Source organism: Lolium perenne, chromosome 6 (genome assembly GCF_019359855.2).
Source record: "Lolium perenne isolate Kyuss_39 chromosome 6, Kyuss_2.0, whole genome shotgun sequence".
Taxonomy (NCBI): Eukaryota; Viridiplantae; Streptophyta; class Magnoliopsida; order Poales; family Poaceae; genus Lolium; species Lolium perenne.
Genome location: NC_067249.2, coordinates 181,299,515 through 181,316,437, shown reverse-complemented (window position 1 = coordinate 181,316,437; position 16,923 = coordinate 181,299,515). Strand labels below are relative to the sequence as shown.

The following is a 16,923-nucleotide window of genomic DNA, read 5'->3' as shown; positions in this document are numbered from 1 at the left end:
TTTGGGTTCTTGGAAATGCTAGGTAAGAGCCATACAGATGTAGTTGACAGTCAGGTATCTACTGGTTTTGCAAATTGCACTGACACGGTATCTGTCTGTCTCAGAGCCCCTTGTTGGCTAAGGAAAATATGGCATGGGGGAGCTGAAAGTGTACCACCTTTGTTAGGTCCCCAGACCCATTTTATTTTTGAATCGAACTACGGCGGGCTTACGCCAGCCTGAACACCTTTCATAAACCTCAAAATTTACAGTGGTCCATTACAAGTTTTTAGAGGACAAGAGCAGAGCTAGGATTTAGAGAAGCTCAGGGGGGATCATACGTGATACACCACGAATTTAGAATGCATCTAGAGTTTTCTTTTGGGCAGCGGTAGGCCCACAACCAAACATCTTGAACGCAGTTCTTCACAACGAGGGGAAGGCTTTCATCAACATTGTTGAATACGAGGGCATTCCTTCGTTTCCAAATGTTCCAGAGAATAGCAGTGTTGACAGTGGCTTCTTCGAAGCTTCGGAAGAGGAGCTGCAACACGTCAGTCAGCGAGGCATTGCTGAGATGAGTAGCGTCGGGGTGGAAGAAGCTCCAAACATCTTGCGCCCTAGGGCACCGAATCAGCAAGTGATCAGTGTCTTCGTCAGCAAGGCAGGAGGGGCAAGCAGCAGAGGAGGCCACAGTGTGACGGAAGCGGCGCTCGTTGGTGGGGAGGCGTCGTCGTCGAGCGAGCCAGCAGAAGACCTTGCATTTCAGCGGCGCAGCAGTTCTCCAGACCATGTTTGCCTGATCATCCACCTGCAGATGCCTGAAAGAATTGGTGTAGAAATCTTTGTTTGTTAGTCCTTTGTTAGTGAGGCGTCCCACACGAGCGTCCAGGGTAACCGGGCGAAGCACTACAGAGCCAAGCTCGCTAGTGAGGGCAAGGAGGTCACCCGTTGCGGCATGAGAGAGGCGAGGGCCAAGGTTGGAGTTTAGGCCGGTGTGGAGAACATGGCAGACAGAAGCATTAGGGCGAATAGAATGAGAGAAGAGGGCGGGGTAGCGTTCATGAAAGGGGGCCGGACCAAGCCATAGATCAAGCCAGAAAGAGGTGGAATTCCCATCTCCGACGGACACTTTGGAGATGAGGCGAAAGGTAGATAACCCGGCAAGAATAGCCTTCCAAATGGAGGTGTCCAGGGAGTGGCGGTCACCCATGTCGTGATTATCAGTCCACCCATAGGAGCGACGGAACCAAGCAACCCAGGGAGCATCGGAGGCAGAGTGCAGCTTAGAGAGAAATTTACCAAGGAGAGCGGAGTTTTGGGCCGGTAAGGAGATGACCCCCAACCCCCCTTGCTTTTTGGGAGCACAGACGTCGGTCCAGGCAACTTTGCATTGACCACCGTTGCACGTTTCTTCACCCGTCCAGAGAAAGGCACGTCTACGCTTATCAATGGCCTCGATAACCCCAGCGGGGAGGAGCCCCGCATTCATGGCGTGGGCAAGCATGGAGGTTAGGACAGAATTGACCAACAGAAGACGCCCCCCAATGGGAAGGGATCTGCCCCTCCAGCCGGAAAGGCGCATGTCACTTTTCAAGATAATGGGGGCAAAATTTGCCAACCGAAGCTTGTGAGTAGATAACGGAAGGCCGAGATAGGTTTGAGGGAAGGAGGAGACGGCGCACCCGAAATTTTCGGCAGCTTGAGCGGCTTCAGCGGAGCTCATCTTGATTGGGACGAAAGTGCTCTTGTGGAAGTTGATGGCCAGACCAGTGGCCGCAGTGAAATCGTCCAAAATCCTTTTTAGATTGGTCACATGCTGCGGGATAGCCCTGATAATAATAAGGGTGTCATCAGCATATTGAAGGATTGCGCAGGGGAGATCATCCACCAGAGGGTGGAGGAGGAGCCCATCTCGGGAAGCTTGGAGGAGGAGCTGCTGGAGGACATCGGCAACAATGTTGAACAAGAAGGGGGAGAGGGGGTCCCCTTGGCGTAGGCCACGCCTACATTGGATCCATCTGCCCGGAACACCGTTGAGAAGAACAGAAGTTTGACTAGAAAGATTGAGCATTCTGATCCAAGCCCGCCATAAGTCAGGAAAACCTTTGGCGCGAAGGATTCGGTCAAGCGCCTCCCAGCTGATAGAATCGAAAGCTTTGCGGAAGTCTAGTTTGAAGACCGCGGCAGGGGCAGATCTTTTGTGACAGGTCTGGACAATGTCAGCAGCATAGACAAAATTCTCAGCAATGGAGCGCCCAGAGATGAACCCAGTTTGGTCAGGGTGCACAAGGAAGGGGATGAGCTCGCGAAGGCGAAGGGTGAGACATTTAGAGTGAATTTTTAGGTAGCAATTTTGGAGGGATATAGGCCTAAAATTATCTGGTTTGTTGGCTCCCTCCTTTTTTGGGAGCAAGACAATATAGGATTTGTTTTGATCCTTTTGATCTGTACCACAGACACAAAAATGGCTATCTCGGTTCGTTGATCCGTTTGAGCTGTGTCGATGACGAGTTTCAGTGTGCAATTGAACTATTTCAAAAGTAGGATAAATAGTATCCAAATTGTATATTTAATAACAAGATCTCTGAATCAAACAAAATGAAAAATTGAAGCAAACAGTACTAGTACCAAAATCGATAAAAACAGCTACTCTGAAACATGACAAATTCAAGTAAACACTGGAGAAATGCTGATCATAGCAAATTCTAATCAGGCCTCGCCATCAAATCCAGGTCCTCTGCCGTCAATCTTGCTAAGCCAGGTCTTAAACTTGTGCTTGCGGGCTCAGGTCTTCGCCATTATCAGGGTAGAGATGCTCACAATAGGCGTACTTTAAATTAATCAACTCGCTGACACGCAATCAGCGAGCATTCATAATTGCTGCTGAACTAGGCCACCTTCTTAAGATAGAGCCAGTGAACATCCAGCGCCACATGTGCCATTGGCTGGCAAGTACCTAAGACATGAAGGCTAAATACTTTGTCATGATTTCTCTTTTAGCTGGTCCGAATAGCTAGGCTGTTGTCATTCCAAACAAATCAGTCGAAACAACATTGTGCTTGCACTAGTCGAAAAATAAATAATGAAGCTCTTGCTATAGCAGAGAACTAACTGGACAATGCAGTATGATGATGCTTATAGAGACTAATAACAAAAGAAAACAGAAACAGAGCTGATGGAAGCAAGCATGAATTACTATGGATTGCTAGCTACTGGTGATCAAAGCCACCAAAGAGGCCCGACAAAAATTTATTATGGAAATATTTCTTTTTAAATTAAACTTGCTCAGTGGATATTAAACATATTTGCCAAGAAAGAACAAGACATAAGGCTTACTATACTATTTGTATTATTAAAAAAGTGCAAGCCATAAACTTCATTACAACTTTATAAGCATTGCAATCTTTATTTTGCTCATCAACTTGAATATTACTTATGCACACAATATCACTTTTGTTGTATTTGAGAATTATGATGAACATACAAGTAGCCTAACTAGTAACTACACACTTGTTAACAAATGCAAGGTTCAGATCTACCATACTACAGAAGAAAAGATATGGATGCAACAAACTTGTAAATTGCTAAAACATATTCTAGAGTGCAACAATGATGTATGGCACCTATTTTCCATGTTTTGTCAGCCCAACGACAAAATATGATGTATTAGCATAACTACTCACACTTTCTCTCCTCATTTCTTTGGCATTGTAAACTTCTATGCATCAAGCTAATTGTTGTTTCCACGAAAACTGACACAATGGTGTAGTAAAACTACCGATACCAATACTCTATAGTCTATACTGCAATTTCAGTATTCATTTCAGAATGTGGTAGCACAAACTTACAGGAGCCTGTCGGTATCTTGTTCAGAGAGCTGGCACTCGCTCAGTGACCCAATTTTGGCCACCAGGCGGTCGCTAAGAGCGCAGGCACACCTTCCCGGCACCCGCACGAGCGCCGGCCACCTGGTTGTCGTGGCCACCGACAACCCCATCGCGACGAGAACTGCACGCCGAACCCCATCTTGTCGCCGCACTGGGACGAATTCATGTCCAGCTCGCAGTCTACCACGGTCTTGATGGCGACGAGCTGACGACGACCACCGCGAAGGACCGACGCGGGAGAAGCCGACGCACGGGCGACGCCTTGGACCACCGAATCACGCGCCCGCGACGCCTCACATCGTCACCTACCAGCACCACTTCGTCGGCCTCCTCCAATCTCCTGCGCCACCGCCGAGCCGGCACGGGCGCCGCGACGTGATGACCGCCACGCACCGCTCCCGGACCACTGTGAATACCTCGGGTGTCTTCGTGTGCGAAGAGGACGGTGAACTCCATCTTCAATCGGCGGTGAGGCCAAGGGTGTCACGACCGGGACCGGTGTTGCGCTTAGCCAGAATCGACCGCCTTGGCGACGGAGGACGTCGTCGCCGGCAAGGGAACGCGGCCAGGACATGTACGGGAAGTTGTGGATTGCCGGGAGGGCGGGATTGCCAGCTGCACCCAACCCAGGGAGTTCCCTGATGAACGAGGGTTAGGCCGTCCCGTCCCCTTCCTCAACACCCAGCCGCACATGTGCCGGAACGCCAATTGGGCCATGGGTATCTACTGGGCTGGGCCCGGCTAGGGCCTCTTTCAAGTTTGTTGCGAAATTTGGCATCGGTATGATACATACCTCTCTCGTTTTTTAGAGCAGTATGACTTCTTTTGAGCCTTTGGATGGACTAAAATAGATGGCTGTTATTGATTTGAGGGTACCACAAAAGAACTCTTTTTTTTTGAAATGGGTGCAAGAGCATGATCATTATCTTCATGCTGGATGAGGTCAAGCGACACTATCTAAATGTTGTTCGCCGCTTTCACTAGGTTGATGGATTGTTTAAACATTTATGGAACTCTCAAATTCCTCAGTAGATTAAAATTTGACTGTGCTTGAACTGGTACAATGCTATTGCCACTAAATATATCATGATCAAAATTAATAGTCCAGGCTCCTTTTCGCAGTAATTTCTCAGATTTTGCCGGCAAGCAGAAACGTGCAAAACTTGGAGGTGGCGGTAGTTGCTTGGTAATCTGGAAGATACATAATAGAGTTTGTCCCAAAGGGAAGTTGATCGAATCCCCTACTGAAATAATCTGTTATGTTTGTGTTTTTTTCCCAACAACCATCATCAATTCATCATGGTCCGACCTTCTGCCAATTCATTCTATAGATCAACATTAATTATAAGCCATATTTTGAAACTGAGGTTCCATCTTCTTTCAGCCATATATGGCACAACAACATTGTGCTCGTTGCAAGTAACGAAGAGATCTGTGCCCATCTTCTGTTGCCATTTACCCATCATCATCGTTCTTCTAAGTACAGTTGTCTCAACCAAAACAAACATTATGCTCATTCCTTAAAAACACATTATGCTCATTGCAAACAATGAAGAGATATGGGCCCATCTTCTGTTACCGTTTCCCATCATCATCGTTCTTCCACTGTGATAGAATTTTCTCAGGTGCAGTACATGAGTAGATCAATGTCAATGTGACAGTGATGAGTACGTCACGTTCGATGGGCACTTTGCTCGCCGTGACCGGTCTCGATCCACAGCATGCAAACTTGGGTTTGTCCACAGGAACATGTCCCTCGATCAATCGTGAGATAGCGAGACTCGTCCCATCTGTGAGCAGTAACATCACACGCTCGCATTACATACAAGATTACAGACGACACGACACCTCGATCGATCGGGCCGTGAGACAAGCTAATCAGGCCACACACGCCATGGCTAGTGCATGTGTTGCCCCGCTAGCTGTTTGCTGCTAGGTTGTGGATATTTGTCGTCCCGTAGCCCGTAGGCGTGTCCCTTGGTCGTGTGGCTACGGAGCCGTGCTATACGTCCCTGCGCTCGTCCACCTGCTGCTGCTGCCCAGTTCCATTCATGGCTAGCCGTCGATCAGCTCGTGAGACTGCAGCGAACAGATGAACTTCAAAGTCAGAACCGGACGGCGCGACGCGGTAGGATCGATCTCGGGCCACCGTCCACCGACTAATTAAGGAGTGAGACTTGTCAGGATCGGGACGGAGGCTGATCGATCAATGAGACGAATGGAGATGCAGATATCATCAGTTGCGTCTATCCCAAGTTCCTAACTAATGTGCTCTGGGCAGGGCTTAACTGAACCAAGTTGGCAGGCATTACGCGCCAACGTGGTTGTTGATCAGCCGCATGATCGATGGTCAGCTGAAGTCATGCACCAAGATGCTACGCCTAATTCCTAATATTCCCCACTAGGGTACTCTGAACAACTAAACTCAGTAGATCACCCACCGCGTCGATCACCCGCCCAAAAGGGCATGCATGCGCTCACCGCGCGCGAACGACGTCACGGCCGGCCGTTTGGTGGCCAGATCGCGGAACGCACATAAGATGGAGCTAGCCGCCGAGATCCTCAGTCCTCACCGAGGCACTCGATCAGCATCGCTAGCTAGCTCTTCCGAGCCACGATCACCCGATCGAGGTAGGTGTCTTGGGTTTGCCCTTGGCCATGGCCGGCATCCTGCCGAGGTTTTTCGGCCCCTTCGGCGGCGGCGGGCTGCCGCCGTACGATGAGTTCGGGATCAAGGAGACGAGGCCCCGCCTCCCCGGCCGGCGGACGGCCGGGTACGACCTGGTGGAGAGGATGGAGTACCTGTACGTGCGCGTCGTGAAGGCGCGGGAGCTCCGGTGGGGCGCCGAGTTCGACCCGCTCGCCGAGGTGAAGCTCGGGAGCTACTCCTGCACGACGCGGCACATCGAGAAGACGGTGGGACCCGAGTGGAACGACGTGTTCGCCTTCTCCAGGGAGCGCATCCAGGCGTCGTTCCTGGAGGTGCACGTCCGCGGGCGGGGCTTCGCCGCCGACGAGTACGTCGGGCGCGCGCGCTTCGACCTGGGCGACGTGCCGGTGCGCGTGCCCCCCGACAGCGCGCTCGCGCCGCAGTGGCACCACGTCTTCGACAAGGGCGGGGAGCGCGCCGGGGAGGTGATGGTGGCGCTGTGGGTGGGCACGCAGGCCGACGAGTGCTTCCCGCTGGCCGTGCACGCGGACGCCGCCTTCGCCGTGGACGCCGACCTCGCCGCGCACATCCGGTGCAAGCAGTACGCGGTGCCCCGGCTGTGGTACGTGCGCGTGAACGTCATCGAGTGCCGCGACGTCGAGCTCGCGGACAAGGCCCGCGTCGGCGAGCTGTTCGTGCGGTCGCGCGTCTCGACGCAAGTGCTCAGGACCAAAACGTGCGTCTCCCGGCTGCCGTCCTACGGGTGGAACGAGGACCACCTGTTCGTCGCAGCTGAGCCGTTCGAGGACCACCTCATCATCTCCGTCGAGGATCGCGTCAAGGTCGATAAGGAGGAGGTCATCGGCCACGTCCACATTCCGTTCACCGACTTCGAACGCCGGTGGGACGCACGCCCAATTCGCCCAAGATGGTATAATTTGGTGCAACCAGAGGGAGCCACGAAAATCGAGAAGTTCTCCTCCAAGGTCTGCGTCCGGCTCTGCCTCGAAGGCGGATACAGGGTGCTGTCGGAGCCTATCCACTACCTGAGCGACGTGCGCCCGGCGGCGAGGGAGCTGTGGCACGGTCGGCCGCCCATCGGCCTCGTCGAGCTCGGCATCCACCACGCCTTCGGCCTCAGCGCCCTGCGTGAGCGCAACGGGCGAGGCTCCTGCGACGCCTACTGCGTGGCCAAGTACGGCAGCAAGTGGTTCCGCACGCACACGGTGATCGACAGCCTCGCGCCGCGGTTCCACCAGCAGTGCTTCTGGGAGGTGCACGACCACTGCACCGTGCTCACCGTGGCCGTCTTCCACAACTGCCAGATCGGCGACAGCGGCGGGCTAGTGACCGGCGACCCCGTCAAGGACGTCCTCCTCGGCAAGGTGCGCATCCGGCTCTCGACGCTCGAGACCGGGCGCATCCACACGCACGCGTACCCGCTCATATCCCTCCACGGCGGCGGCATCAAGAAGATGGGGGAGCTTCACCTCGCCGTGCGCTTCTCGAGCACGTCGACGCTGGGCCTGCTCCAGACGTACGCGCGGCCGCACCTGCCGCCGATGCACTACCACTGCCCGTTGTCCGTGGTGCAGCAGGAGAGGCTGCGGAGGGAAGCGGTGGCGGTCATCGCGCACCGGCTGGGCCGGGCGGACCTGCCGCTGCGCCGGGAGTGCGTGGAGCACCTCTGCGAGGCGCACGGGCACCGGTGGAGCATGCGGCGCAGCAAGGCCCACTTCTTCCGCATCCTGTCGGCGCTCGCGCCGCTGTTCGCGGCGTTCAGCTGGTTCGTCGACGTCTGCCGCTGGAGGAACCCGGTGACGACGGTGGCGGTGCACATCATCTACGCCATGCTGGTGTGCTGCCCCAACCTCATCCTGCCCACCTTCTTCCTCTACAAGTTCTGCCTGGGGCTGTGGAACTACCGGCGTCGGCCGAGGCACCCGTGGCACGTGGACACCAAGGTGTCGCACGCCCACACGGCGCACCCGGACGAGCTCGACGAGGAGTTCGACGAGTTCCCGACGGCGAGGCCGCACGAGGTCGTGCGCATGCGGTACGACAGGCTGAGGAGCCTCGGGGCGCGGATACAGGAGATGGTCGGCGACGTCGCGGGGCACGTCGAGCGCGCGCGGTGCGTCATGACCTGGCGGGACCCCCGCGCCACCACCATGTACATGCTGCTCTGCTTGTGCGCTGCCGTCGTCACCTTCGTCGCGCCGTTCCAGGCGGTGGCGCTCTTGACGGGGTTCTACCTGATGCGGCACCCGAGCCTCCGGCAGCGGCTGCCCGACGTGCCATCCAACTTCTTCCGGCGCCTTCCCTGCAAGGTGGATTGCCTGCTTTAATCGGGGCAGGATTTCGATTTGGCAATGACACTGTCACTGTTACTGTTTTTCCCCCTCAAAACTTTGTTTCCCTTTGCCACGTCTGCAATTGTAATGGTTAACAAAAGTCAACTATACTTTTTGACTTACTAAAGAAGGGTTAAAATAGCGTTATTTTTTCGCTAATAGCACTCTATAATATATTTGGAGAGTCTATGTTAAATTTTAGTGACTTTGCTTCGCTATAACATATTTGAAGAGTTTACGATTAAATTTTAGTAACTCTGCTAGTAACGCTATTCCAGAAATAGCATTGTATATCGCGCTACCACACTTTATTTTCCAACCTATTTGTGCAAGGGCTTAAGAATAAATTGCCTTATGTCTGTCACGGTAATCATCTTTACTATTAAATAGGAGTTGATTTGATGATCGTCATTGGAGTCATCATGTACGTTTAATCACACCACAACATCTGCAACATTTGATGTCTTGCCGTTGATCAATCAAATTAATGAATGATGCGTTAACTCGGATCGTGGTTGTTTCTTGCATTGTTTTTGTTCCTACGCCTTCCAACCCAACCCCCGCTTTACAAAACAAAATCTTTGCCTTGCCACTAATGCCAATATCGAAAACGAATTTAGCCACGATCCCCTCGTTTTTCATTAACTCCCTCTCAAGCAAAATTTTAGTAACTTTGCTCGCTATAACATATTTGGAGATTCTACGTTAAAATTTAGTGACTTTGCTAGTAACGCTATTCGCGAAATAGCATTGTATATCGCGCTACCACACTTTATTTTCCAACCTATTTGTTCAAGGGCTTAAGAATAAATTGACTTTAGGCACGGAAATAAACTATAATATGTTAGTTGCTTTTCTAAATCGGAAGATAATACTAGTAATGCTGATAATTCTTAATAAAGTACGACAAATTTACGTGACTTGAAAATTATGTATGATTGCAAAGATACAAGGTGGATGTTGAATAATTAATCTGTAGCCTCACTTTTGGACTATATCAATTTATTTTTGCTAAAATCTTTTTTTTTGCTTTGTGGTATTTTTATCAATACCTGTCTAAAACATTTTGCGCACTATTAGCATGATATAGGTGTATGCTATTTGTTTTAGCACGCTACGCTATTATAAATTTGAAAAGCTTAACTGCTCCGAGACAGGCAGACCTCCTCCGCTCTGTGTGTTCCTGAATGAAACCCAGCCCCCTCGTCCGGCGATGCCTCGCCCTCCTCCACTCCAAGAACCCGGTCCCGCTCGCTCCCACCACCACCACCCAGCTTCACGCTCTTCTCCTGACGTCCGGCCACCTCCACTACAGCAGCCTTTATCCACTCTTCATGCTGTACCGAGCGTGCGGCCTCCCCTCCAATGCCCACAACTTGCTCGGGCAAATGCCTCAACCACACCCGGTCTCCTTGGACAACTCCCTCCTCCGCTCCTACACCGACCTCGGCCACTACAGAGATGCGGTCGCTCTTTACTCTCAGATGCGCTCATTCGACCACCTCACCTTCCCCTTCGCAGCCAAGGCCTGCGCCGGCCTACGCCTCAGCTGCCATGGACGCGCTGTGCACAGTCGAGCGCTCGCCGCTGGCTTCGGCGGCGATGCGTATGTGCAGAACGCATTGATTTCCATGTACATGAGCTGCGGTGGTGTTGCTGAAGCGGAGGCGGTGTTTGGCGCGATGCAGAACCGTTCAGTCGTGTCCTGGAATGCCGTGATTGCTGGGTGCGTCAAGAATGGCTGTGCGGAGAGGGCATTGGAGGTCTTTGGTGAGATGGCTGGTGATGGTTCTGAGGTGGACCGAGCCACGGTTGTGTCCGTACTGCCAGCTTGTGCGCGAGTCAAGAATTTGAGCACTGGGAGAGCTGTGCACCGGTTGATTGAGGAGAGAGGCTTGGGGGACTACGCTGCGGTGAAGAACGCATTGATTGATATGTACGGGAAGTGCGGGAGATTGGAGGATGCACGAAGGGTGTTCGACGACCATAAGTATGATAAGAATGTTGTTTCTTGGACGGTGATGATTGGTGCGTACGCGCTGAATGACTGTGCGAATGAGGCTTTTACTCTTGGTTGCGAGATGCTGATGACCGGTGGTGCGCCATGGCCCAATGGAGTGACCATGGCGTATCTACTGTCCGCTTGTTCTAGCTTGTCATCAGGGAAGCATGCCAAGTGCATGCACGCGATGTGCATTAGACTTGGGCTTGAATCAGACATCGTTGTTGAGACTGCACTTATTGACGCTTACGCGAAGTGCTGTAAGATGAAGATGATGGAGTTGGTACTTGAAAATGGCTCACGGCGGACAGAAACATGGAATGCGGCTATCTCTGGTTATACTCGTGGTAATGAGGACAAGAGAGCTATTGAATTGTTCAAGCGGATGATTGCAGAGTCTGTGCACCCAGACTCTGCAACATTTGCAAGCATCCTCCCAGCTTATGCAGAATCTGCAGACCTGAGACAAGCAACGAACATCCACTGTTGCTTGCTGACTCTCGGTTTTCTTCGGAGCACAGTGATTACAACTGGTTTAATCGATGTGTATGCCAAGGCAGGTGGCTTGGACATGGCATGGGCGCTCTTCTGCGGGCTACCTGAAAAGGATGTTGTTGCCTGGACCACGGTCATCGCTGGGTACGGTATGCACGGGCATGCTCGAACTGCCATCCTGCTATATGACCGGATGGTGGAGTTGGGGGTGAAGCCGAACACCGTGACCTTCACCTCCTTGCTGTATGCTTGCAGCCATGCCGGCATGGTAGATGAAGGCCTTCAGTTGTTTGAAGATATGCGTAACATTCATGGCATCATGCCAAATGTCGAGCACTACTCATCACTGGTTGACATGGTTGGGCGTGCTGGGAGGATCAAGGAGGCCTACGGCCTCATTAAAGACATGCCATTTGAGCCCAGCACCTCTGTGTGGGGTGTTCTTCTGGGTGCTTGTGTTCTACACAAGAATGTTGAGTTCGGGGAGATTGCCGCGAAGCATTTATTTGAGCTTGAACCGGGGAACACTGGGAATCACGTGCTGCTTGGGAACATATATGCTGCAGCTGACATGTGGAAGGACGTTCAGGATGTCCGGAGAGTGATGGTGGAAAAGGGTCTCAGCAAAGAACCAGGATCTAGTTTGGTTGAGACAAGGTCTGAACATCGCTGAACAGCATTGTTATAGAATGTAAGTCTTATACTTGCATCAGATAGATCAGAGCGGTTCTTCATTGATGTATATATGCTAGCAGTTAGGAAAGTCATATAATTTTTTTTCTCCACGGCTAAGAAATACTCTTCCTACCCGGAAAAAAAATACTCTTCCTTCTGCAAGCAGACGAAATTCCAATGCACACCCAAGGCACAGGTCATATACAAGATGTGATAAAAAAAAGAACATGGATACTGTATTTTAGAGTAAATACAAACCATATTTGTTTTGATGGTGAAATCATTTTTCTGAGCGAGGATCTGCCTATTATAGGGACGGTGGCGCGCATATTTGTTGGACACAACGTCTCTGGTTCTACCACACCAAAGGAGGGGACGTGCTTGGTCAAATGGCCTTCCCCAAACGTAGTGGCATCATGCAGGCTTCCATCTGGATTGCCCATCCCTGCCATCCCTATATTTTGCCTCCTCCCTCCTCTCTTTCAGGCCTTCAAATCTAGCCCCTGTTTGACTGCTGCATACCCCGCCTCCTTCCTCCCTTCACCACACCCTGTTCGTTTCTCAACCGAAGAAAACAAGGAAGGACAAAAAAAAGCATCAACCATGGTGAGTGCAGCCCAATCTCATTCTTCTGGAATGTTGTTCAAGATTTTTTTTTTCCCTTATAACGGGGTGATGTATGTTAATATGTTATGGGGATTCCTTCTTGTAAGTCGAATTCTGCATCGGGAATGGCCGTATGCGACGAATGCAAACTCAAGTTCCAGGAACTTAAGGCGAAGAGGAGCTTCCGCTTCATTGTGTTCAAGATCAACGAGAAAGTGCAGCAGGTGGTGGTGGACAGGGTGGGGCAGCCTAATGAGAGCTATGATGATTTTACAGCCTGTTTACCCGCTGATGAGTGCCGCTATGCAGTGTTTGATTTTGACTTCGTCACTGATGAGAACTGCCAGAAGAGCAAGATCTTCTTCATCTCTTGGTAAAACTCCCCAGACGACATTTATTCTTCGTTTAAGATCATAACGTTTTCCATTTCCATAGTATGTTTCAGTTCTAGAAGGTGTTTATTGGATCTTATGAATATCAGTTGCCAATATAAATTTCTGAACTAGGATGGGATTCAATCTGAACTAATCGGCTGTGCATGTTAGATCACTGCAGTTTGGTATTTCCTTGGACCATTTGGCTTCTATGAAATATAATGCAAAACACCCTTTACCACTGGTTCTTAATAAAATTAACATATCTAACTATCATTAAAGAACATTCAGAAATTTATTTCATATGATACTGATGATCAAAGCCTGCAATTTTTTAAGATCAGTTTGCAAAGAAATCAGGAAGAAACATATTAGCCTATTTTCCACAGTAAAATAGCAGCATAGATCTATGTCAGGAAAGATAATACAAAACATCTTTCTACACAAAATTTTAAATGTAGGATGTTGTCTAGTCTTGCCACTCTAATAGCTGACCTTATATTTATTCATTTCTATGCAAATCTTTCAGTTTGTTCAGGTAGACATATGTGGCCTATTAATATTAGCCCTACTATCTTTTACCAATGATGTAAGAAGAATGACATGACAACATATTCAACTTTGTGTTACAGATGCTAACAGCAAGGAAGATGTGTCTTCATATTTTTCTCATATATCGTAATGATCATTTGTGGCCATTTGTCAGCGTGGATTAAGACTCTGAAAAGGCCACAAGATGTTTGTTCTAACCAGCTGGTTTCTGATTTCAGTAATCTTGTGTCCTGACATTAACGAGTAGACTCCATGCCGTAAAATCTTTAAGCATGATCGTGCAAATATCGCAACATAATGATACTGCCTCCGGCTATTTTCAGCTGAATACTGAAGCAGCGTTGTTGTGCGTCCTGCTATTTCTTTTGCAGGGCTCCTGACATAGCAAGGGTGAGGAGCAAGATGCTGTACGCGAGCTCCAAGGACCGCTTCAAGAGGGAGCTCGACGGCATCCAGGTGGAGCTACAGGCGACCGACCCAAGCGAGATGAGCATGGACATCGTAAAGGCGCGGGCCCTCTGAGTGAAAAAACCCAAGCCCGGCTACTACTACCTACACCCAGGAGCAGAGAGCCTTCATCGGCACCGGCTCCTGTTCTTGCAATTCCTCCCCATCCGTTTTTCGTGCCATTGGAAGCAAAGTGTTGTGTAATGTATGAGATTGTATGCCGTCTTCATTCTTCTTTTTCCCCGTATTTGGTGCCATAGTCTCTGTTCCTGCTGTAAACTAGAACATATGTGCATTTTGATGCAAGGTGTGAACCCTAATGTGCTGTAGGTAATCACCGAGTTTCACACAAAAAAAATTGATTTTATCTCTCTGTTGCTGATGTGTGTGTCTTTTCCAATACTGTGTGTTCTGAATTCTGAAACTTCTCCTATTATCGTCTCCTTTTTATCAGGAGCCTTTGCCCTTTCAACAAATCTTATTTTTGGGCGTAAAAAGACATCAATTAATAGGCCCCAGCCGGCACCGCATCTTCCATTTAGGGAACGGATTCCCACACCGGCGTCCCCCAAACCGGCGCCCCCAATTTTTTTTTGTTTTCTTTTTACAATATTTCAATCACATAAAATTATTCATACAATATTTTAACATAGTTTAACACAAATACAAAGGAAATTATTCGTATATAATTCAAATTAAATAATGCGTTGTTGGCGACTCCTCTCCTCGCCAACAAATGCGCAACCAGATGCCTGAAGTTGAACATAAACACCTGCATCTCGTATTTCTTGATGCATGTGAACGAAAGAGGCAAATTGTTGGGATACATGCTCTACTTCAACAAGAGGCTCCTGATAATCAAATGGTTGATCATCATGCACAGGCTCGCCGCGCTCGCTCTTAATGATCATGTTGTGCATGATCACACAGTTGTGCATGATCACACAGGCGTTCATCACCTCACATGTCTGAGACTCAGACCAAGTGAGAGCAGTGTACCTTACAACGCCGAAACGCTATTGAAGCACCCCAAAAGCACGCTCAACATCCTTGCGAGCTGCTTCCTGGCATGTCACAAAATAAGCGGAGCCGGGATTGTTTTCACAAATGTAGCATACGTTGGATAGATACCATCAGCTAGATAGTACCCATGTTGTATGCGTGGCCGTTTACCTCAAAGTTTCCGGTAGGAGCTTCTCCCTCAGCCAGCCTGGAAAATAACAGAGAGCGCTGCAGCATGTTGATATCATTGTTTGTTCCTGCCATGCCAAAGAACGCATGCCAAATCCAGATGTCATAGTTTTCCACCGCCTCAAGAATGACACTGCACTTACTAGTATGCCTCTTGTAGATCCATTGCCAAGCTAAAGGGAAATTCTTCCAACCCCAATGTATATAGTCGATGTTTCCTAGCATCCCAGGAAACCCTCGGGCTGCATTTTGTTCCAGGATTTAAGCTGTATCATCTTCCCTTGGTGATCTCAAATAACCCCCACTAGACACCGCAATGACGGCTCAGCAAAACATGTAGACAGTCTGTGAACATGTCGACTCCGCCATGCGCAGGTAGTCATTGGTTGTATCTGGAGGACCTCCGTATGCAAGACAGCGCATTACAGAAGTGCATTTCTTGATTGAGGAGAAGCCCCACAAACCTATGCAATCTTACTTGCTCATGAAGTAGTTGTCGTACTCTCTTCATGAATAGATCCTTGTTCATTCTAAACCGGCGTCAAAATTCCTTCGGCGAATGAGTAGCATCGTATGGCGAAGTAGTCGCACTCAAGAAGCATGGCACCTACTTGACAATGCCGGTTGACGTTCCTCCTCTTGTCTGGCCTTGAACCGCCGCGGCGAGGCACAGGCAGGAAGGGCTGGCGAATGCGGAGGAGGATCGTCAAAATTAGTTGCTGCTGCCGTCAGACAATGGCAGTGCTCTGCTCCTCCATGAACAGCCGCACCAACATCTTGTTGTTGAAGCCCATTGTGGCAATCCAACGAACACCTTACGGGCGGGGCGGTTGGCCATTTTGGCGGCAGTGGCGGCAACCTCTATTCCAGCCGAAAGAGCGGTGGCCAGTCGAGGGAGTGGCGGCAGTGTCGATGGCCGGCGGTTTATGGACATGCAGGGTGGAAGGCTAGCACAGGAGACACGACGTCGACGACGGCGATGGGCGGGAGTCGGCACGGGCGATGTTGGGAGGAGGGGAAAGCGGTGCGTCTAGCAGAAGGGCCCTGTGGGTGCTTTCTTACGTGGACGAGGGTGCCGACGCGCCCGATTCGTGCCCTTTGCGAAGGGGCCGACACGGGGTTGCCGACGCTTCTACTGGGCTCGACCCCCCTGACATGGGTATGCCTAATGGGCATGTCATGTGTATACCCCTGGTTATGTTTTAAGGCATTTGAAGAGTTGAAGGCTTACGGACCCGAAGGTTTGGAGGCCCATGAAGCCGAAGATGTGCGGCCCAAGAAAGTAGAGTCAATATAGGGAAACTTGTAGCAATATATGCAAAGGCCCAATGCGGCCTGATGTTTGTATACTTGTACGACACAGAAAGTCTCGGCTTCGCCTCCTATATAAAGGCGAAGCCAAGGGCAAAGAAAGAATCGATCATTGTGAAACCCTAGCCACCATTTTTTTCTAGTTAGATGCCTTTGTTCGTCTGACCACCTTCGAGTTCTACTTGCCCTCTAATTCCACGAAACCCTAAGTCTAGAATCTGTAGGCATTGACGAGTTGATACCTCGTCAATTGGCGCTGTTTGTGGGAAGAGAGGTAGCAAGGTCCTGATCTCGATGGCATCATCATCATCATCGGCATCAAGCATCGCAATGGAAGGAGGTAAATGATGCGTGCAATTAACACACGTCCGTTGGGAACCCCAAGGGGAAGGTGTGA

At 50.2% G+C, this 16,923-nt stretch overlaps 3 protein-coding genes across 3 annotated transcripts; all 3 read left to right on the top strand.

The window, feature by feature from the left end:
• The first annotated feature begins 6,176 nt into the window (after positions 1–6,176).
• Positions 6,177–9,094, top strand: LOC127306773 (FT-interacting protein 3). The gene has a single exon (XM_051337475.2). It carries the CDS (start codon positions 6,528–6,530, stop codon positions 8,865–8,867), a length of 2,340 nt encoding a protein of 779 aa, XP_051193435.1. The 5' UTR covers positions 6,177–6,527; the 3' UTR covers positions 8,868–9,094.
• A 933-nt stretch (positions 9,095–10,027) lies between these two features.
• Positions 10,028–12,491, top strand: LOC127306774 (pentatricopeptide repeat-containing protein At5g39350). The gene is made up of 2 exons (XM_051337476.2): positions 10,028–12,061; positions 12,359–12,491. Exon 1 carries the CDS (start codon positions 10,061–10,063, stop codon positions 12,041–12,043), a length of 1,983 nt encoding a protein of 660 aa, XP_051193436.1. The 5' UTR covers positions 10,028–10,060; the 3' UTR covers positions 12,044–12,061; positions 12,359–12,491.
• Positions 12,492–12,498: 7 nt separating this feature from the next.
• LOC127306775 (actin-depolymerizing factor 1) lies at positions 12,499–14,397 on the top strand. The gene is made up of 3 exons (XM_051337477.2): positions 12,499–12,651; positions 12,759–13,024; positions 13,949–14,397. Exons 1-3 carry the CDS (start codon positions 12,649–12,651, stop codon positions 14,097–14,099), a joined length of 420 nt encoding a protein of 139 aa, XP_051193437.1. The 5' UTR covers positions 12,499–12,648; the 3' UTR covers positions 14,100–14,397.
• The last annotated feature ends 2,526 nt before the right edge of the window (positions 14,398–16,923 follow it).